Source organism: Epinephelus lanceolatus, chromosome 8, assembly GCF_041903045.1.
Source record: "Epinephelus lanceolatus isolate andai-2023 chromosome 8, ASM4190304v1, whole genome shotgun sequence".
In the NCBI taxonomy this organism is placed as follows: Eukaryota; Metazoa; Chordata; class Actinopteri; order Perciformes; family Serranidae; genus Epinephelus; species Epinephelus lanceolatus.
Genome location: NC_135741.1, coordinates 42938312 through 42960469, shown reverse-complemented (window position 1 = coordinate 42960469; position 22158 = coordinate 42938312). Strand labels below are relative to the sequence as shown.

The 22158-nt window shown below is 39.9% G+C and overlaps 1 protein-coding gene across 11 annotated transcripts in view; it reads right to left on the bottom strand.

Annotated features, from left to right (window-relative positions):
• dennd2da (DENN/MADD domain containing 2Da) overlaps positions 1-20081 on the bottom strand; it is a 52268-nt gene extending 32187 nt beyond the window's left edge. For 4 of the 11 annotated variants that reach the window (XM_033629734.2, XM_033629736.2, XM_033629737.2 and 1 more), the window contains exons 1-4: positions 19831-20080; positions 3210-3276; positions 3028-3114; positions 2776-2841 (exon numbers count right to left, since the gene is read on the bottom strand). In XM_033629734.2, coding sequence (XP_033485625.1) covers positions 2776-2841; positions 3028-3114; positions 3210-3276; positions 19831-19860 — 250 coding nt within the window. In that variant the 5' untranslated portion in view covers positions 19861-20080. Of the gene's footprint in view, positions 1-1411; positions 1838-2763; positions 2842-3027; positions 3115-3209; positions 3277-19830 lie in introns of those variants that run through there. The other 7 variants (XM_078170327.1, XM_078170328.1, XM_033629741.2 and 4 more) reach the window with 5 other exon arrangements.
• Between the last annotated feature and the right edge of the window lie 2077 nt (positions 20082-22158).

Sequence of the window (22158 nt, the reverse complement as noted above, 5' to 3'; positions counted from 1 at the left end):
CTTACACAACCTCTGTTGTCAGGAACACAGTGTTTGCACTGTGTCAATAGCAATGGCAGTGTTTCCCCAGCCAACACCTTACAGGTACTTTGCACTCAATCAGCTGCCAAGAAAAAACAAATATCCAGCAAAAACTATATTTGGTTGTTCTGTCATTGTTTACTCTTTACATCAACAATTACTTGAGAGCAAACCTTTCTTAAGCCTGCATGCTACTACCTAGTTCTGCTCCTGCTGCTCACCTATGATGTGGGTGTAAATAACAGTCGTTAAACAACCTCACGCCCCAAGGCTCCTGGACATGTTACAACACCATGCTGTCAATTCTTTAAGAAAAGGAATGGCGCAATCACCAAAGCCAAACTTAAACTGCACTAAACCTGCTCATTTGTTCTTTTTTATTTACAAAAACTACAACCTGTAGCTTTCAAATAAAACATGTTCACATACCTGTCTGTTAATCCAATGGTATCCAAAATATTGCAGTTTTTAGCTCCTAAATTCTGTTTCATCAGTGATCTTTTTTGTGTCAACAGCCACATTCCTGGCTTAATATGTAGCTAGCCTTACATGAGGTTTGCTGAAGGTGAAAAGGTGTTTGACTTCAAATATGAAAGGTGGTTTAGTATTACTGATAACACCAGTGTTTCAAACTGACTGCAACTCAAAAGACATTCTGTTATTTCTGCCTCTGTGGCTTGAAAGTAACCCAGATTCCCATATTTAAAACTTTAAAGAGGCTAGCTAAGAGTTTATGAAATGTGATATCAAGCTATAAGGTGTCAAATAAGGCAACATGCTTAAAAGTATGTGCACTTGCCACGGACAAAATTCTGCCTTAGGATTGACACAGTGAATCACATAATTGTTGTAATGGGGTTCCCGAATAAAACAGTTAAATTTCCTATACCCGCCTGCCGCCAAATCACACCAAACTGCATTTAGATATAAGCGAATTTAATGTTGTCGTAATTTTACGTTGGTCTGCTGAACTCACATCACAACAAAATCTATCATTGCGGTCCATTTTTCAGTTCGGCGTACTTATATTTCACCATGCTGCACTCTGAGTTAGTTTTTTTTGTCCGCAGTATTCAACTACAAGACAAACAGTGGAGTTAACCTGCACTGTAAACTAAGGTAGAAGTCTATCTTAACATAGAGTGGTTGACAATTTGAAACACGGACATACAACTTTGCACGAGACATGTAAACATCGCATGTTCCGACAGGTGTGCTACAGTAGCCTACGTGTTGACGTTAGGTGATAAACAAATGTTCAACAATAACCTCAGTATTTTTGGTAAATGGTCTTCCGTGGGCTTAACTGTTGATATAACGTAATGGGTCCAATCTACGTAGAGTACGTCAGTCAGATAAATGATAGCGTGTCAGCTGTAATGTTACTCACTCCATCTGTTCTTGAAGTTGGTCAGTCCGGGCCCTCTCCTCCTCCTCGTTACCGTCTCACTCATTGCTATTTGACCCACACACAAACTGTCGTCCTCTCAGCTGTTTTTGTCAGCAAACTCAGTAAAACAACAGCGGCACTTTATCGTCTCCATTCCTGCACATACACAGCATCCTGGCTCGTGCTCACCACCGGTCCGCGTGCTTCACGGGCTCAAACAGCTCTGGTGGGAGCGTGCCCAAGCGGTCCGGTCTTGTGTTGCGTTCAAGGCATGTGCGAAAAAAATGTTTATAGTCTGATGTATTTCGTACTGTTGACCTCTGTTCTATCAGTTCAAGCGTTATCGTCTGTAAAGTCCTTCACACACTGAGTTAAAACACGTAAAAGATATCATAGAACCGTAACAAGCCAACAACAACAAAGACAAAAAGTGATGTAGTTCTTTAAGTCCCTCCAGCTGTAGCCCTGAAGCCACTGCCAGCAAGCAGTGACTCAAACTTCTTGAGTAAATGCAGGCCAGAACAGCTTTTACTTTCATAGGAACCTGCTAGATAGAACTGGAACAAACTTACTTTACTGACTTTTCTGCCACTTTGACATACTGTTAGGGTAGGTTAAAATTTCTGCAAAATGCTATTTACAAGTGCTGTCACTGTGTAATTACAGAAATACCCACAACTATGAAATACAGTTCACCTGCAGTGTGTAGAATAGTCTTTAAGGAGGGGCTTAGCCCGGACCTCTGTGTTTTTGTTTTTTTTAAAGTCTGACATTTATTCCTTAGTATGTCTCAAGCTCCAACTCCTACACTTCCAATAATGTAACTCAAAACAGGCCTTTATGTACCAAATACTATGTAAGTGACTTTAGAGAGCTCATCCAGAGCCACAGAAAATGTTACACAGCTGGTTTCACAGGCCAAGTAGTGCTTCTTATATGCCTATGCCTACTGTAGTAAATTGACCATGACATGGAGTGCCTCTTTGATATTTCATAGTGGAATTGATCAGAGTGCCACTTTTCCACCAGGGGGAAGTGTTGATGGGTGATGAAATATGTTGTCAGTAAACGTTTCCATACACATTTTTCTGATTGCCTGTGTAAATTAGTAATACATAAATGTAATTTTTTGGTTTTTACCACATAAGCTGTTTTGTAAGTTTTAATTTATAATAGCTGCAATCCACATGTATATGAATATGACTGATCATTACTCTGGTTGCCAAGCAGCTAATGTATGAGCTAGTGACTGTAAAGCCCAAATTAAACAGCTAATCAGCTAATGAATGAGAATGAGAATGCTATGTTCCATTATGCCATGCTTTGCCATGTGCACTTAATGCTCATGTTACCTTCATACATACCTGTCTCCTTCACCTGCTCCTGGGTACAGAATAGCTGTGCAGCACCATCTTCATCTAGGACTGACTCTAGGATTAGAAATGAAAAAGGTTCACATTAAAAGCTTTGACCAGTTGGTGTGCTTCACACTATGAGGGCACCAACTGATTCGTCATATTATGGTATAATAATGTCAGTGATTATTGTTATCATCTCAGTAGGTTTAAATCAATCAGTAGCTGACTGACAGGGGGTTATGAAAGTATATTGTTTACCCTTTCGCGATGTCTCTCGTACTGATGAAAATGACAGCAACCCTCTCCGCCCTTTAAATCCACCTTCTTCATTGCTGTTGTGCCTTTCTGTGGAAATTCACATCATCATAATAAGGATTTACCACTGATGAAATGGCTGATTGATATGCAGGTATATTTTGTAGTTAAATCAAGACATCTACTTTTGATACGGAGAGATGAGAAGCTGAAACTCCTTCTTGCATTATGAGGCAGTTGCTGCTCCGAATTCTGAGAGAAGGGGGAATAAAGACACATTTAAATGAAGTAAAAAACTAACAATTAATCAGTGGTCCAGAAAGAAAGACTAGCATAATTTTCTGCCTTGCCAGCAAAATAAATATGTTTCTTAGTCTGTCGGTATCTCAGCAGCTACTGGCCATGCACATTTATTTGAATATTCAAAGATAATTCCTAATGGTTTTGGTGACCCTCTTGAGCTTTCATCCAGTGCTACTGTTGGGTCAGAATTTCAACTCTGGATCCAACATATCTGAACTAATGGTCGGGTTTCCAAGAAATTTTAAATGACCATTTTTGATCCCCAGATCATAAACCATTTTCATTTTGACATCTTCAGCATCATACACAATATATTTAATAGACACATTTATACCAATTTGACAACATGTGCAGTAATTAGAAAACATCCAACAATGTGAGGATTCACAAAAACATCAATTTGACAACACGTGTAGCACTGAGAAAAAGCATTGCAAGAAGCTCACAACACAATGTAAACTGTTTCTAGAGGACTCTTAAAAGTGAGGCACAAGGCTGGGACACACTTATTGTTGCCAAGCGGCAGCCTCTATGTCTATGGCCTCTACAGCTAAAAAAGCCAACACAGAAGAGTCAGAACCTACAGTAACTCTTATGGCCACTTGAAGCTGGCTCCAGAAGTGAGTCAGTCCCCATATTAAAGTGTCCAACTTTACAGTAGAAATAAACATATTTACAGCTGGTACAAAAACAGTTTTGGTCTCTATAGCTGATTTTGACATTAATGACAGATGAGAATCTTTATAAAACGTACCTATTTTCATTTTTATTAAGGCTTAAAGTTACGCATAATTAATACAGTGACCAGTTTGAGTGACAGGCTGTCTGTGAGGTGTCACCAAAGTCTATGAATCAGATGCACCCCTAGCTCCATCCACTCTGTCTCCCAAATATGGTCACTTCTGGTTCCAAAAATCTAAGATGGCAACAGTCAAAATGCCAAACTCGAGACTTCAAAACAGTAGCTATGTCCATTATTTTTAAAGGGCCAATGTGTAAAATGGGTTGAAAACAGTGACATCAGTGGTCAAATTCTAGATTGCAGGACTCACTCGCTCACCCCTCCCGTCGGGTAAATGACGGTGGCCTCGTAGGGACAAAAAGCCTTGCGCACCAGTTTTTCAGGAGTAGGTCTATCTAGCGACGAGGTGAATATTTATTTAGAAATCTAAACCATGTTACAATATTGTAATGAATCCCTCACGAGCAGGAGACCAGAGGAGCATTCGGGAAAAAGGCCAGTTTATTTGAGCACTCCAAAAACTCCGGTAACACTCCAGGGGGTAAAAGACTCCGTCCCAAACTCTGACTGTTCTAGCGTAACAGACACACTTCATACACACATACTCATTTACCATGCCGAGTGGGGACCCCTTCCCCCCTCTGCTCCACCAATCTCCAGCCCGCACACTGACTGATAGCGTAGCCGGTAAACAGAGCTCAGCTGTTTATTTAGCCTAGCAATATCTCCGGACTATAGTAGCTGCAATGGACGACTTTGAACGCGATTTTGAAGAGTTTCTTGTAGCGGACACAGACCCAGAACCATACCTGTTTGAGCTGGAGCATACAGATGAGGAACTCCATGTGTTTGATGCTGAGCGGGCGAGAAGAGAGGCTGAATGCACAGAATGGGATTCGGTCCTACTGCTACCATCGTTGGGGAGATATATCATCAGGAGGAAAAGCGCTGCAGAGAGTGCATCACAAGGAGTGAAGTTGCGTCTTCTTTTCCTCGCAGATGACGGTTCGGGTTCATTCTCTCCTGTTGCATGGTAAGTGTGGTCCATTCGCAAACTTTATAACTAAAAAAACTTTTCACTACTCTCTATCAACGAACTACTAACACTCTCTGCTGTTTCCTCCTCCTCCTTCCTTCCTTCCGCTGTCTTCGTTGGTTAATGTATACACGCGAAATGCGTTCTCTGGCTGGCTGGATTGTCCGCTCAGTCTGCCGTACATACATGGCGGCGCAAGATGGCAACCTCTCTAAAGCAAGGCCCTTGCTATATATATATATATATATATATATATATATATATATATATATATATATAAAAGCATAATTATAAGGCTACGAAAACCAAACGAATTTTATTTTATAGCGATTATACACTTGTATAAACATATTAATGGGTAGAATATTCAGATTCAGATTCAGATTGACAATAAACCATGCCAAATATTACACACTGGCCCTTTAAAGCCTGTGGCTGTTGCCATGGCTGTTGGCATATGAAGTTGTTGAAGTCAGCTATTTGTCATTGGTGTTGGAAAATCCCCAAAAATGTTGGGGTTTTGTTTGTTTGTGTTTGGCATATTTTAACATTGTGATCACATGATTCAAATATCATCGGAGATGCAGATCTATTTTTAAGTGATAGCCTTTTGCCTATTACAGCCTGCCAATTCAAAAAAAGAGAAAAATTAGGAGCAGCACAGGCAAAGTTATCTAACTACTATTATTGTCCTCTTATTGGAGATATTTTAATTCAAGAATCTCCAGATGCTTGCCTAATTGCTAACTGACAAACAAATGAAGCAAAGGGATTCATATTAGTCATGCCAGCAACAGCTAGCAGTAGTTGCTTGTCCCCTATTAGGGGTTCTCAAAGTAACTATTAGCCAGCTAACATAATATTAGCCTGTTTCAGACTTAATTGTGAATATTGGTCAGATTATTTTGTCTAATAATAAGCAAAAGGCTAAGCTGGGTAAACAGCACAGCAGATCTGCATTCTGCAATCATATTTGAATCACTGGAAAGCAATGTTAAAATAAGACAAAAAAACCAAACATACATTTTAGGTGACTTTCCAACACTATTGACAGATAGCTGTTTTCAATAACTTCATAGGCAGTGTTGGACTGTGGCATAGGCAATATAGGTGAATGGTAAGGGCGCCATCTTAGGGGGCACCACAAATGGCAGAGGAAAAAAATTAAAATATTTATCTTTTACTATTTTTTACTTATTCTATTACTAGTATTATTTTTGAAATATTACATAAGGCCACAACAACGCAACTACATAGCAAAGCCTACTAAATATTAGTGAGGCCTGTTTTTCTGGGCTCCTGGGTACTTATAATCAGCTTATTACAAACAGTAGATGTCAGTCAGCACGCCCTCAGTTTGGAGAAGTAGTCTGGACTCTGACATGAAAGCTAAATCTTTTACTGGCTAGTGACCTAAACAAAGTCCCACCTAAAAAATCAGTATCAGTTAAAGTGTGTGCTACAGTTAGAATATTTTCACTGCTTTACCTTGCAGTGGTTTTCAGTGGTAAAATGAAGCTGGCATACTGCTCTCTCTCAAAAGCCAGACTCAACTGAATGTTTGAGTTAATGTTTCATATTTTATTGCTCTGTAAAGCACTTTGAATTGCCCTGGTGTATGAAATGTGCTGTACAAATAAAACTGCCTTGCCTTGAGAAAAACAGTGATTTAACATTGCTGTACACAGGGGCTGCTGGTCTATGGCTATATCGATCAGTTATTTTGTTTGTGTTAAGGTGGATTTACACTTGTGCATCAGTGCTATGCAGAGCCTACACTGCAGCACGTAGCCTATGCCGTTGTAAGCAGTTATACTTGTGTAGTAGTGTGTCTGTGTCACTCTGCAGCTACACCTCCAAAACACTCGTCGGCAGTGGGTTTTCTGTGAAGTGCTGTGAAGTTTAGTTGATTCAAAACACAGCCAAAACACACATTACACATGCTTACTAGTGACAATTTCAAACACAAGTACACAAATCGGCATCAGTGTAACTTGCAGGATTCACAAAACAGCTGTCATTTGCTGGACACATTTTACCCCCAAATACAACATGCTAATGTTATTAGCAGAAGCCTATGGCATTTTACATTGTATAAACTAGCATAGCAGCTAGTGGAGATTCCCTCTGCTCATCGTATGAAGCCAGGATAAATCACATACAAGAATTAAAATTCTATTTTGTGGGGGCTTTACTGTCTTCACAATGAATTGTTTCTTACCTGGGGAGAAAAAAAGTAAATAAAAGCTTTGTTTCCACTGAGGTGGTTTCAGCTTACAAAAATAGACAGGAGGTCTGCGTCAGCATGACATGTAGTTACAATTCCACTTTACTGTGTGACTTTGGTGTTTGAAAGAGTTAGCTCAGAATCACCAAAGTCACACAATAACACAAACTAACTAACTGACTGACGCAGAGGTGGACCAGCAATCCCTTGTTAAGCGAGCAAAAAGTACTGTTTTTGTCAATCGAGTCTGGTGGTTTTGCCGAGAGCATAGATAAGAAACTGAAGTCGTTTACGGCTTCATCGTCAGCGCAGGCTGTCTGACAGGAGGGTAAAGTGGTGGAAATACTCTCAATACAGCATACACCTCAAATGATATTGATTGGGTGGGGCTTTCTCTGGTGGCTTAGTTGACATCTGCTATATGAAATACACTGACTATGGATAAGTACAACCCCACTTCAAAAATATGAACTATCCCTTTAACAGTACGTTGGTCTGAGACTATTAGACCTACAGGCTCACACTGTCCAATCTGTCTGTGGCTTTAATAGTTCTATTGCTCTGCTCTGACCTTTAACTGAAGTCAGTGTATAACCCAAGTCACTGGCGCTAATACCAGTTTACTAATACCATTCCTTTACTACCACTAAGCCACTGTTGTTTCTTTGGTTTGTAGCTGCAGCTTTTATGGTTAGTTGTGTTACTGACCCTTGTTTGAATACTCAGCTGGAAGCTTATAGTACACGAACTGTATATGAGCATTATCGGTTCTGCATGGGAAGACATGGCCACTATTTATAGCCAACCAAAATGACAGGACATGATGATGCCCTATGGGAAAACTCCCCAGCAATATAAACCACCAGTGTACAAGTGGAATGCATCAAGGCAGGGTTAGTGGAGCACAACATAAAGGAAAGGATTTCTAATATCAGTTTGTTATAGTTGTAAAACACTGTCTGGTTTCTGCTTTGAGTGGAATTTCCATAATTTTAATTTCTAAAAGCTTAAACATTTGGCTTTTATTCACTCATTGATTTCCTGGGAAAAATCTTCTGGCACAGGAAGCGATGAGTTTTATGTTTCTTGTTTGTTTTGAATAAACCGGATAGTAAGCACAAGCAGTGAAGGAAAAACCAAGCAAAAAGTGTTGCCTACATTAAGTCAAAGCTCCTTACCAGATATTCCAAGAGAGAAAAGAAGACGGAAACTGACTGTCAGACCATCTGGAGACATGGGGGAGGGCAGTGCAAAGCAACACCTCAGTCATGATTGAAAAATATGTTTTAAAAACCATAACAGTCAGTGGTTAGTTTTCTTTTTAGTTAGTTAGTTTTAGTTTTCTGAATCAGATTCCATTAGTGTATAAAGAATGTACACATTTACATTCATTTACATTCAGTCATGACATTGATTTGCTTCATACATACATAACTATTACCAGGCATGAACATAGATAAACCTCAGATGGTGCTCAAGCACCTGCCCTTTTGCCCTCTCACTAGATAAGTCCGCTTAGTTTTCAAATTTGGCCCCATGGCATCAAATTTCCATTAAAAGTGTGCCGGTGGCTTAGTGGTCAGAGCCTATGTACAGAGGCTCCGTCCTTGCTGCAGCGGCCCAGGCTCAGTTCTGGCTTGCAGCCCAAAAAAATAATCTTAAAAAAAAAAAAGCGTGTTGTAATGCCTTACAACTGCATTTGGGTTTTCATTCTGCCAGACCGCAAGAGCCCCTGCCCCTCCCTAATTAACTTCCCCTGTCACAGTCATACAGTCACCACAGTAAACAAACTTTCATGTGCCCTGCAGAGCAACATCACATCTTCCTGGTCTGCTCTCATGGACAGCCAGGTGACAATAATGTTGTTTGACACTGATTAAACTTCTATTAAAACACTTCAATACAGCCAGTCTAATTTAGGCAATAACCCACTATTAATCTGAACAACAAGTAGGCTAAGTCTGGTGTAAAATCACTCCATCTCCCTCCAATGCTGATTACGGTTTACCTACTGCCTGGTGCGAGTGGAGACAGATGGCAATTTGTTTTCCTACTTCCACATATCTTTAAAAACCAAAATACTTAACTGTTTCACAGGTTAAATTAAAGGGTTCTGATGGGAAAGTAACAACAAGAGAAAACATAAAATAAGACTTGTATTTAATTCCTGAAGAGAAAAAAATAGCTGAATTTGATGTAAATGAACCAAACTAACCCCCCAGACGACTCTTTTTCTCTTCAGCACTCCATTTACTTCATATTGAAGAACTTTGAGGTAGAAATCATCCTCAGTGTGTGGGTGTGTCAAAGCAGCTTCTACTCTGTACATCTAGAACCATTTAAACCTGTGGAACATGGTCCCTCATTTATACACGTGTTGAGCAGAAAACATGAAATAAGACAATTTCGTCTACAGGAGAATAAATATTTGAAAGCAGTACAGAATGCCTGAGAGTCTTACTGCTTCTATTATATTTTTATTTTGATTTGTCACCTGGATTTTGTTTTCCTATACATAAATAAATACATTTCCACCATACACTGATGCAGAAAAAATCACCAGAATGCAGGAAATGAAGTGTTTGAGGCTCAAAATGTCCTGGGATAGGACCCCCAGACCGCCCTGCTTAATATGTGTCTCTCGCAATGTTTAAACATTGTCTGCATCACTGTATGGGGATTAAAGCAAATATGTAAGTAAAAAAACATGTTACTGTATATAACTTTATTTTTTATTATGAGAGAGGTGTCCCTTTTTTACTTAAGCACCTGCCCTCAAAAATGCCTGTGCATGGGACTGCCTATACTACTTTTTAACAAGCCCTATTCATTTTCTTTATGACTTTATGCAGTAGTGTGTATGATGGTTACATCAGTTTGTTATTAAGCACAAACTCAGCTATGATCATTGAGTTCAGGTTTTGGTTTCAGCCTCTGGTACAGGAACAAAACCTGATAACCTGTGACGATAAGACTTCAGGAAGCTTTGCTGTGGCTGATTGTTGTTTGTCAAGAAATTGTTCCAGCACATGGCTCCCCTAAAACCTCAAATGATTGTTTTAATAATGATTTAACAAACTTGATACAGATCCTTTAGAGGTGTTGGTAGACTAAACTTTTGACAGAGTCTAGTCTTTATGCTAAGCTAGGCTAACCACATCTTAACTCCAGATCTGTACTTAAAGGGCCAGTGTGTAATATTTGGCATGGTTTATTGTCAATCTGAATCTGAATCTGAATCTGAATATTCTACCCATTAATATGTTTATACAAGTGTATAATCGCTATAAAATAAAATTCATTTGGTTTTCGTAGACTTATAATTATGCTTTTATATATATATATATATATATATATATATATATATATATATATATATATATACATATATATATATATATATATATATTAGGCTGACCAAACGTCCTCTTTTGCCCGGACATGTCCACTTTTCACATCCCATCCGGGGCGTCCGGGGGTTTTTTATAAACTGATGATAATGTCCGGTTTTCCGTGTGTTTGTGTGTGTGTTGGAGTGCGGCATGGGCCGCATATTTCTGTCCGAACCCGAACCGAGCCCGACATTATTTAATGACCAAAGCACTGACTTTGTGTCACACAGTGGTTACAGGCTAACAGGCCGGGCATGCTCAGCAGAGAGGGAGACCTCCGTGTTTGAGACGGGAGCGGGAGACGGGAGGTGCGACGCTTCTAGTGAGAGGAGAGGGAGAAATAAAACAAAATAAGATAAAACAGGAAAAACCTGTCTCCCTCTTTTATTTTATTTTCAGTGTTTAATCAAGGTGGAGGCGGGCGGCTGGAGGTCCGAGACTTCCAGAGAGGGGAGAGGTAGAAACAAACAGCCAATGTGTGTCTGTGTGTGTTATGTTCAGGTGTTGTCACTTAAATAACAGTCCCCAAGCAATAAACAGGACAGACAATAGGATTTTATTTATTTTTACACTACATTTTCACTGAAAGCTGACCGAATCCAACCGAAGCCCGAATACAATTTATAGCTACATTTTTGACCAAACCCAGCCGACCCGTCGGGTACCGTCGGGCTCGGATCGCCACACTCTAGTGCGTGTAGCCTATGTGTCCCCTATTGGGGCCTATCTGAATTTCTGTCTTTGAGAGATATTATTTTGTAATATAAGTGAATTTTCTATCCATACATATAAATTTTAAATATATTAAAATTATAAGGCATCTTTGAGTAAACTGCTAGTATCATTTAAGTAGTAGGCTATGTCGTGGCCGGCCGAGTGTCCTCTTTTTTGGAAATCAAAATATGGTCACCCTAATATATATATATATATATATATATATAGCAAGGGCCTTGCTTTAGAGAGGTTGCCATCTTGCGCCGCCATGTATGTACGGCAGACCGAGCAGACCGAGCAGACAATCCAGCCAGCCAGAGAACGCGTTTCGCGTGTATAAATAAACCAATGAAGACAGCGGAAGGAAGGAAGAAGGAGGAGGAAACAGCAGAGAGTGTTAGTAGTTCGTCGATAGAGAGTAGTGAAAAGTTTTTTTAGTTATAAAGTTGGTGAATGGACCACACTTACCACGCAACAGGAGAGAATGAACCTGAACCGTCATCTGCGAGGAAAAGAAGACGCAACTTCACTCCTTGTGATGCACTCTCTGTGGCGCTTTTCCTCCTGATGATATATCTCCCCAGCGATGGCAGCACCAAATCCCATTCTGTGCATTCAGCCTCTCTTCTGGCCCGCTCAGCATCAAACACATGGAGTTCCTCATCTGTATGCTCCAGCTCAAACAGGTATGGTTCTGGATCTGTGTCCGCTACAAGAAACTCTTCAAAATCGCGTTCAAAGTCGTCCATTGCAGCTACTATAGTCCGGAGATATTGCTAGGCTAAATAAACAGCTGAGCTCTGTTTACAGGCTACGCTGTCAGTGTGCAGGCTGGAGATTGGCGGAGCAGAGAGGGGAGGGGGTCCCCACTCGGCATGGTAAACGAGTATGTGTGTATGAAGTGTGTCTGTTACGCTAGAAGAGTCAGAGTTTGGGACGGAGTCTTTTACCCCCTGGAGTGTTACTGGAGTTTTTGGAGTGCTCAAATAAATTGGCCTTTTTCCCGAACACTACTCTGGTCTCCTGCTTGTGAGGGATTCATTACAATATCTTAACATGGTTTAGATTTCTAAATAAATATTCACCTTGTTGCTAGATAGACCTACTCCTGAAAAACTCGTGCGCAAGGCTTTTTGTCCCTACGAGGCCACCGTCATTTACCCGACGGGAGGGGTGAGCGAGTGAGTCCTGCAATCTAGAATTTGACCACTGATGTCACTGTTTTCAACCCATTTTACACACTGGCCCTTTAACCCACAGACATGAGATTTATTTTAATATTCATTTTCACTTCACTCTCAAAAGAAGGCAAATAAGTGTTTTTCCCAAAATTTCAAACTATTCCTTTACAGATCATATATTGTGTAAAATGCACTGACTATGAATTTCATTAAGTCAGTCATTCATTTTTAATAGTAAGTGCACTGTACTGTTAGAGAAATATATTGTGGTCCTTCACAAAGGCTTATTATATTACAGTTTTAACTGGTGACATGAAGAACTTTTCTGATTTTACGCATGTAGAAGGGTGGAAAATCAGGTCCATTTAACATCCTGACTACGAAACAGGTGAGTAGTACTAGTGACTGTAGGTAACACAACACATTTATCAGTTACACGGTGCTCACAGTAGCTGATGATACTTTAGATACTGAGCAGTTGTTCAAATAACATTATGTAAGCAAGTTAATAAGATCAGAAATTCCCCCTTCAGTTATGTTGACATGGTACAGGATAAAGTCTATTTCACTACCGCTTTACGGTAAGTGTCACCGGTCTGATGTAACTTATGTGTAAGCAGGAAAGCACATAAGGACAGCTGCCACAGTGATCACTACACTGTTACTTTGATTACTTTTATACATTGTCTTAAAGGGAAAGTTATGTATTTTTGAGCCTTGACTCTATTTTCCAATGTTTTTGTGTCTAAGTCACTCATGCGAACAACACACAAACCAAATGTCAATCACTGTGTTTTAATAATGATGAACTACGCTCATTTGTATAGCATCCTTTGCTACTCATATAATGTATATCATATGATATATGTACATCACATACACTTGACTATGCTCCCATAAGCATTTAATTGAATAATTACTGGAGGTACTTTAACTAAATATTTATAAGAGCATCTTGTATGATCTTTTGTCCAGCATCTCGTTTTTTTATCGTCGGATCATTGGATGTGTGTGCTTTTCTTAAATGTTTCTAAACCTACTCATGTGCTTTTGTTGCCCAAAAGTAAAGTAGTTAAGGAAGTAAACCTAAAAAAAAGTTGTTGTTACTGATGTTTTAAGTTTATTGTGAAAAAGACTGTATGCATTTAACAAGCAGAAACTGTATATTGCCTGCGAAAACAGTAGTTTGTTTTGAAAAGAGACAATGCATGTAACAAGTGTACATTGACGAACCGCCCCTGAACACCGTCCACACAGGAGGACGCAGGAGAATACCTAGTGTGTCATATTTTGACATAACCGGCCACTGACTAGCGTTGGTATTTGATGAGTTGGGAGTGAGAATGTGTTGTAACCTGTGAGCTGCAGTGTAATCTTCAGGGCAATAGCACACCAGTGTACGTACACTAACAGTTCTTGTTTGTGTTTGCCACTGTCAGGTTCAGATTGTTATTGTAAATGTTGGAAATAAAATATTTTTCTTTACTTGTCATGTGATCTGGTCTGTTTGTTATCGTATCGTAAGTCTCGCTGAAGTAGTAGTCTCATTCTAAAGTCTCACAAATTGTTGCAGGAAGACAATAAGAAACAGACCAGATAAAGCGAAAAGTAAAGGAAAACATATTTTCTTTGTTAAACACTTATAATATATTGGGCCTGTCAGTGGCAAAAACAAACACGCACTTAATAGAGGATGTAGACTGGTTCACTACTGCCCTGAAGATTAGCCTACATTGCAGCCTGTTTCACAGCGGTTGACTACAGCACTCTCTCTATACTTGACCAATTTCAAAAACTAAAAATACCTAAGTTTCACTGAAGTGCTTTCATTACATACTCAACTACATGCTAACATATTACCTCTGTATTGCCTCACAAGAAATGCTTTCTTCTCCTCTGGCTAGACAGAGGGACTGTTAAAGTGTATTACGGTAAACAGAATGACAAAAATTATGTGTTTTGAACATTAAATTATGTTTTAGTAGAAACCCAAAATACAAACTGAAACTGAAAATTAGCATAATATGGCTCCTTTAAAGTCACTATGTGCAGAGTTGGAAATAAGTCCACTTTGGGCCTACTGGTAGAAGTATGAAAAAAGACAAAACAAAACTTAATATTCATCCCCACCCACAACAAAACATAAATTGCTATTAGAATAAGACACTATAATTACATACAACTCCACACTGAGAGACTTTGAATGAATGAAATCCTACTGTACGCACAAAAAATACCTGATAGGCTGAGAAAAAAAATCATGTTTTGGCCTAAATAACCTGGTTTTAGGGTCAAGCAAGAAATATTACAACATCTTGTTAAAAAAAAACAGTCACTGATGTTGGTCTCAAGCAGAGTGCTGCTGCTGTCTGCTGCTGGTGTCACACCATCCACACCCTCCACCCCCTGATGAGAAACTCAGTTCACCCACATATAATTTGAATTAGAACTAGAAACATTGCTATGACACATATGAAATGTACAAATGGAGCGTATCCATAGGTTGGCAGAAAAGTACAATTCCAGCATTTTATTCTGGTGACTGGGCTGTGGCCAGTGGAGTGCGCTTAGACCTGTACACGCTTGTCCTTCCTCTGGCTTATCATTCACTTCAAAGAACAGATGGCCTCTGAGGCTATAGTGACCACACCTTAGTACACAATACATGAGGTGATTGGTTTAATGACTCCAGCAGACACATATATTTATGACAAAATTGCAGTCTTTCTTTAGCTTATCTCATCAACTTCAATAAAGTAAGGTCATTGTATGCTCTGCTGTATTAACTACCTTCCAAGGGTGAAAACTCTCTTAATGTTCTTAATTTAACTTAACTGTAATAAGTTTCAGCTATCGAATGTTTCATTTTGTATTCTGCATTTTTCAGCACCAAGGCTGGATTCCAACCTGTCAAAGCAAATAAGTGCCAGTGCTGTAACAAATATCAATAAATGCACAGGCTCCATTTTTCTGCAGTACTTTTACCTAAATTATATAATAAATATAATTGCACCTAAGTAAAAATTTGAATGCAGGACTTTTACTTGTAACAGTATTGCATCAATATATTGGTACTTGTGAGATTAATAAGTAAATATTCTGAGTTCATCTTTGACTGCTGAAAACTGCCAAGGGGCCCCTGAGCCTCGGGGGTCTAAAGTCTCCAGGTTCACTATGTAAGTAATTTAAGATTTGTATGCTAATACTTTTTGTAACACTAAAAGCACAATAAGTGGAGGTTGAATGCAGATCATTTATTTCAAAAAATTCAGAAAAGATAGGTGGAGCTGAGGGGGGGCAGGCGAGCGGCTGAGGAAGGGGGCGGAGTGAAGATTGTCCCTCGCTGCGGGGAGAGAGGAGAGGGCTTCCCCGGAGGTCGGCCTTTCCCCCTGTTCACCCTTCTCCCCATCTCCACACTTTGGGCTCTAGTTTCGCAGACCGGGCGAGGCGGAGGCGCAGCGCACAATCAAATGAGCCCCTCTCCTCGCCCTTAAATGTGCCACACGAAGGCGTGATGAGAGTTTACTCAATTCGCCATGGCAGAAGAGAGCAGCAGCGTCAGACGGCCAAACTTCTCCCAGGAGGAAACTGATGTTTTGGTCCGGGAGGTCCAAGCTTGCAGTGTCCGAATATATGAAACTGCGAGCAGACGTCCACGGGCTGATGATGCAAAGGTAGCCTGGGAGGAGGTCACCACAATTGTAAATCAATGTTGCGTTTCTCTCGTGGGCGCGCGCTCTCTCTTTCTCTCTCGCAGTCTCACTCTATTTCTTTTCTTTTGACTTTTCTAAGATGACAGATGCTGAATATATACTCCCTATCTGATGCTGTGGCTGTTTGTGGTTGGCTGAGAGGGATGTGAACTCATTAGTTTGCAGCTGTTTAATCAAATCAGGTTGGGTTTCCATTACGCGTGCCAAACGGTGCCAATCCCCTTTGTTCTGACATCAGATGTGACGGGACAGTCGATATAGAGATACATTTATGTGCTAATTGCAGATAGTTGCAATGAATAGTGGTTTTTGTGGGTATTTATTGCATGGTTAATGTGCCTGATATTCTGGAAACCTGCCTGTGAGGTTTTGGTGACGTGTGCGCACTGTCCGCCGGTCAGCCAAACTTCGGCTTACACCGGCTGCGCCCCCCCCTGCGTTGACAGTAGACCTGGTTTCAGATGGTGAGCTTTTAGCGCACCTTCGGCGAAGCCTTTTGGCACTAAACTGTCACTGCGCCAAGCTGGATCTGTCGACACCTCCCCCTGCTGCGCTGCCACACCCATCTCAGCGCACCTCGGTCTGCCAAACTACCAAACTGAGTGCGCCTCGGGTTGCGCTGCTCAAAACTAGCTCTGCGCGGGGTTTGCCACCCTGCGCTGCGCCGGGAAACTAGAGCCCTTAGACTTTTTTTCACCCTGCCGACAGTGGAGCTTATATCCATTGTGCCGCTAACTGTGTCACACGGGCAGAAGGGAAGGCGGCCGGAGCTCAGCCGGTCCCCTTCTCCACACTTTGACTTATTTTATCCTACTTGGTTCTATTTCTCCCTTTCTGGGAGCCTGGGCTCACCGCGCAGCAGCCCACCGCATCCATCCATCCACCCCTCTCTCCCTCGCGGCCCCGCACATATACCCCCGAGGCTCGGCTCTCTCTCACCGCACAGCGGCCCTCCACATCCCTCCCTCGCTGCCCCGCACACATACTCCCGAGCCTCGGCGCCTCTCCTTGACCAACTGACCTAAATACTATAAACACACTACTCACTGTAAACCTACACTAAAATACACTATGCTAACAATACAGTTCGACAAATTACTAGCTATTCTCTCTGCTCTGATCCAACCTACTCGTTATCAGTTTGATAACTGCGGACAGGATGGTTTTATAGTAAGGGGAGAAGGAGTAAAGGGAGGAGGGCAGGCTTAAGCATGGACGGTTAGTGACGTCACTTGCCCCGAAAAAGAGTCATTCGCCTCCAATGTAATGTAATGTAAATTCAAATGTAGTAACCAGGTTTCAAGCTGTAGATGGCACTCCATAGCACAGTTTTAATATAAAATGTAGATTTTCAACAGTTTGCACTAAACTGTCAAGATTTTGAGCAGGATCAGTCAGTAACACCACTATACAACCAGAAACAATGATTATCAGCTGAAAAAAATGGTTTCAGGGTTTAGTTACTCTTTAAGTAAACTTTACTGCACTTATTATTTATGTGTTATTTTTGTCTTTTGGTCAAAAGTAAAAAAGAAAGGGGTGGCAGCTTCTTCTGTAACAGATGTTAATAAGATAATTTGTTTCATATTGATCACAAGCCCCTAAATCACATTGAATTGAAATTGTATTGTGGCAGACTTTGTAATATCAGCAAATATCATAACATTGTCCAAAGACTCAATATAATATTGTAATGTGATGAAAGTGGTGATGCTCAGTACTTCCCAAACACATGCATTTTCACTAAAACTTTACTATTGAAAACTGAACTAGAAGTGGAACTTATCTCTACTCTCTGAGACTTGGATTATACTGCATGAGTTGCGTGAGAGTTTGTAAAGAGATGTTTTATATAGTTTTGGTTTTATTAAACATGGTCTCCGATCAATCAATAAATCAATATGGTCGCCATTTTCTGTGGAGGCCTGCAAGAAAAGGTAACATGGTGTGGCTAAGTGATATACTAATGGCCATTTTTGTGGGAGAAGTGTTCCTTTTAGGAATATTTTCACTGAAAGATCATATTTAATCAGCATTTTTGGAACTGATTAAATAATCTTCGTACCAGAGTTTTCTGCAAAAACTGACAATTTCAACTTGTTTAAATATAAATGTTGAAAAAAAAAGTCCTAGCCAGTGTCTGCATCCTGAAAGAACAAAATAAAGAAAGTTGCAGTACTAAACTTTTGAACATGGATCATTTACATTAAGCTTGAAAGGCTGAAATATTCCTACTAGATCTTTTTCTCATGAGCTCCATTTGTTTTGCATGGAAAAATAATCAGCAAAACATGCAAAGAAGCCAGTATCTACAGCTGTCAGGAAAAAAATGTAGTGGAGTAAACCTTCAATATTTCTTACTAAATGTAGGGTAGAAGTACAAAGTAGCAGAAAATGGGGGAAAAAGTACAATAAGTAAAGTACAAAAAAAAGAAGAAGATATACTTTATTAATTCCCAGGGGCAAATTCAATTTTTTTCACTGTGTCATGTACACACAGGCCCGAAATACACACACATGCACAAACAGGACATACACATGCATTAAATGGAGAGATATCAGAGCGAGGGGGCTGCCTTAGACAGATGCCCTGAGCAACTGATGGTTCAGTGCCTTGCTCAAGGGCACCTCTCTAGCTTCCAGTCCACACCCCAAAATTGTAAAAAGGTACAGTAGTTGATAAATATACTTTGTTACATTCCACCATTGAAAAGCACATCCCCTCCATCGGGATTATTTGCATTATACTGAGATTATTGATATAAAGTTGAGGGGCCCAGAATTGAAACTTAGTTTGCTTAACTAAGTTATCACAAATTCATTGTACCTGCTCTGATACCAGTAGTAAGTGATATACCAAGTTGTGAAAACATAAGTACCCTGATGGAAATATAACACCTTGTTTTTGTTTTGCCTATAAAGCAATGGTGTGATGTAGAAAGAAATTAAATGAAGATAGAACATGTGAACATGTGCCATTGAGATCTGGCTGCAGCACTTTTGTACTAACTTTGATCTAGGAAGCCTTTGCTAGCTTTGGCAGGTGTGCAGGAAGTTGCAATAGCTACTGGTTGAGGTTATTTTTTGGATACATTTCATGTCCTCACACATGACGGGCCTCAATTAACCCCCCACCCCTTCCCTAGGCTCAACATCATAATGGTGTGCACTTGTAATGTAAATCTTATGACAGGAAGTAAAAGTGAAGTTGCTTAGATCAAAGTTCTCTGTTCCTCCTGTCATGTGATATTCACAGGAAATGTCACTAACGTCTTTAAAATTCATGCTGCAGTTTTTGGTTCTGGTTTCCCAAGTGCCAGTGACTGTATAGGGCATTGCACCGTGATTTATGATATTTTTCAAATACTGATATCAATGAATCCAATGTAAAGTGAGCATTAAAATGTTAAGTGAATCACAGTTGAGCCTACTCAAATGTGTGGAGCAGCATTGAACTCAAAACAGAAAGAGTATGGTTTATGGAAGGAACACACTCACCACCTGTGCTTGCTGTGGCGTTTTGTCCATTTGTCTTGGTGTAGCAGATGAAATAAGGTATTTATCCTCTGGATCCAGTTTGAATGTTATGAATCTGTCATAACTTTGAGCTTATTCCTTCATCAATAAATTCCAGCTGAAGATGTTCTCTCCTGTAGCACATACAGGCAGTATTAACAACTGTTATCAGTGACGGTGAAAGAGCAAGTGCACATAAGGAAGTGCACTTGCTGAAATGTGCGGTTGACGGACTTCAGTCTCAGGCTGGGATTTCCTCTTTCAATGTTGAACCAAAGTACAGTGACGCAGGCATGGCTGTGGGTGTGTGTATGTGTCTGAGTGAGTGTGTGTGTGTATATATATCTATGTGTTGTTAACTGAAACCTGTTCGTCAGCTTTTGGAACCAGTTAGTACATGGACTACTTGGACTAGGATAACAATCAATATTGTATATTCACTCTACAAACAAGATTCTGCTTATGAATACTTAACATAAATAGGAAGTCATGCTGACACTGAGATCTCACTTACAAGTGAGATGTGAGTACAGGGTAAATAAATAGTTACAAAAATTAAAAATAAAAACGCCAAAATTAAATGGAGCAGCTGCGGCTCAGAGGTAGAGGTCATCTATTTATTGGAAGATCAGTGGTTTGGTCCCAAGCTCTTCCAGTGTTTGTGTCAAAGTATCCTTGGACAAGATACTGAACCCCAAATTGCTCCTGATCAATGTATGATTGTCTGTGGATGTTTAACTGAGCAGAAGGTGGCTCCTTGTACAGTAGCCTCAGGCACCAGTGTGTGAACAGTCCTGGGAATTAATCGATGCCGTACCTACAGTGCTGTAACCTACAAACTTTGTGTTGCTCTGCAGTTACACCTCCAAAACACTAGTTGTCGGTGGGGTTTCTGTGAAGTGCTGTGAAGTTAGCTTATTCAATCCTATGGCATTTTACATTGTATAAACTAGCCTAGCAGCTAGTGGAGATTTCCTCTACTCATATGAAGCCAGGATAAGTCACACCCAAGACTTAAAATATAATAATTTGGGGGCTTTATTGTTTTCACAATTTATTGTTTCTTATCTGTGAAATAAAAGTAAGTAAAAGCTTTGTTTCCACTGAGGGAAATGGTTTCAGCTTACAAAAACAGACAGAAGATGTGCGTCAGGGGAGATACACGCCATACCTACAGCATAGGTTACAGCGTAGACTCTGCGTCGACGCAAAGCCTGCGCCATACCCTATGGCTTAGGTACAGCGTCAATTTTGATGCAGAGGTATAAATCCCGCTTAACTACATGTTGCAGACAAGACAAGAAAATCCCTTAATTGTTGACTACAGGCGGATTTATACTTGTGTGTCAGCTCTTTGCCGAGCATATGCAGAATGCTTTTGGCATATTTCAGACAAGTGTGTCAACAAAACCTTCGGGACAATTCTGATTGCAATATCAAAGCGCTTTTGTTTTTCCGGGAGTTTTCGGCTTTATTGCCCAGTTTAAAACATGTATAACATTTATTTGTAATAAGTTATATTACTTTGATTAAAAAAGCTACGTGACTTTTTACAGGGTAACTAATAATCTGTAATCTATTACATTTTAAAACTTTCGTTCCTAATACTGTGTGTGAATAGGTGAATGTGACAAGTAGCGTAAAAGCACTTTAAGTGGTCAGAAGACTAGAAAGGCGCTATACAAGTGCAGTCCATTTACCATCCATTTACATTCTTAAATATCAATGTCGTAGGTATGAAAAAGGAGTAAAAATACAAGCATATCATATAGAAATATAGAAAAATTCTGTATATGTAGATGTAAATTCACATAGATAAGAGCATACAAAATTATACAATATTTTTGGCATACGAATAAAAATGGAATAAAAATACTAGCATATATATGTAAATATACAATCACATAGACAACAAAATATAAAAATCTAAATAGATCCACTCTAAAATATTATGCCGTAGGTATAAAAAGGAATGAAAATACAAGCATATTATGCAAAACAGTAACCCCTAAAATTAATAGAACCTCTAACAACATTTTTGAATTTTCCTATCAATATCAACATGTAAAGTTTCAGTCTACTCTGTAAATTATTCCAGACAAAAAGGGGCAAAATAAGTCTGAAAGCTGTCTTTTCAAGATAACTATTTATTGCAAGAACATATAGTGTAAGCCAGTCATGGTTTTATGACTGTCCAGACAGATTGAGCATAGCATTAGTTCAGGCAGGCCATGGTGTCAAGCTCAGCTCAAATCCCAGCTGCATCAGCTGATCTCAAGCGGACCAATCAGCTGATTGATAGAGGGGAGT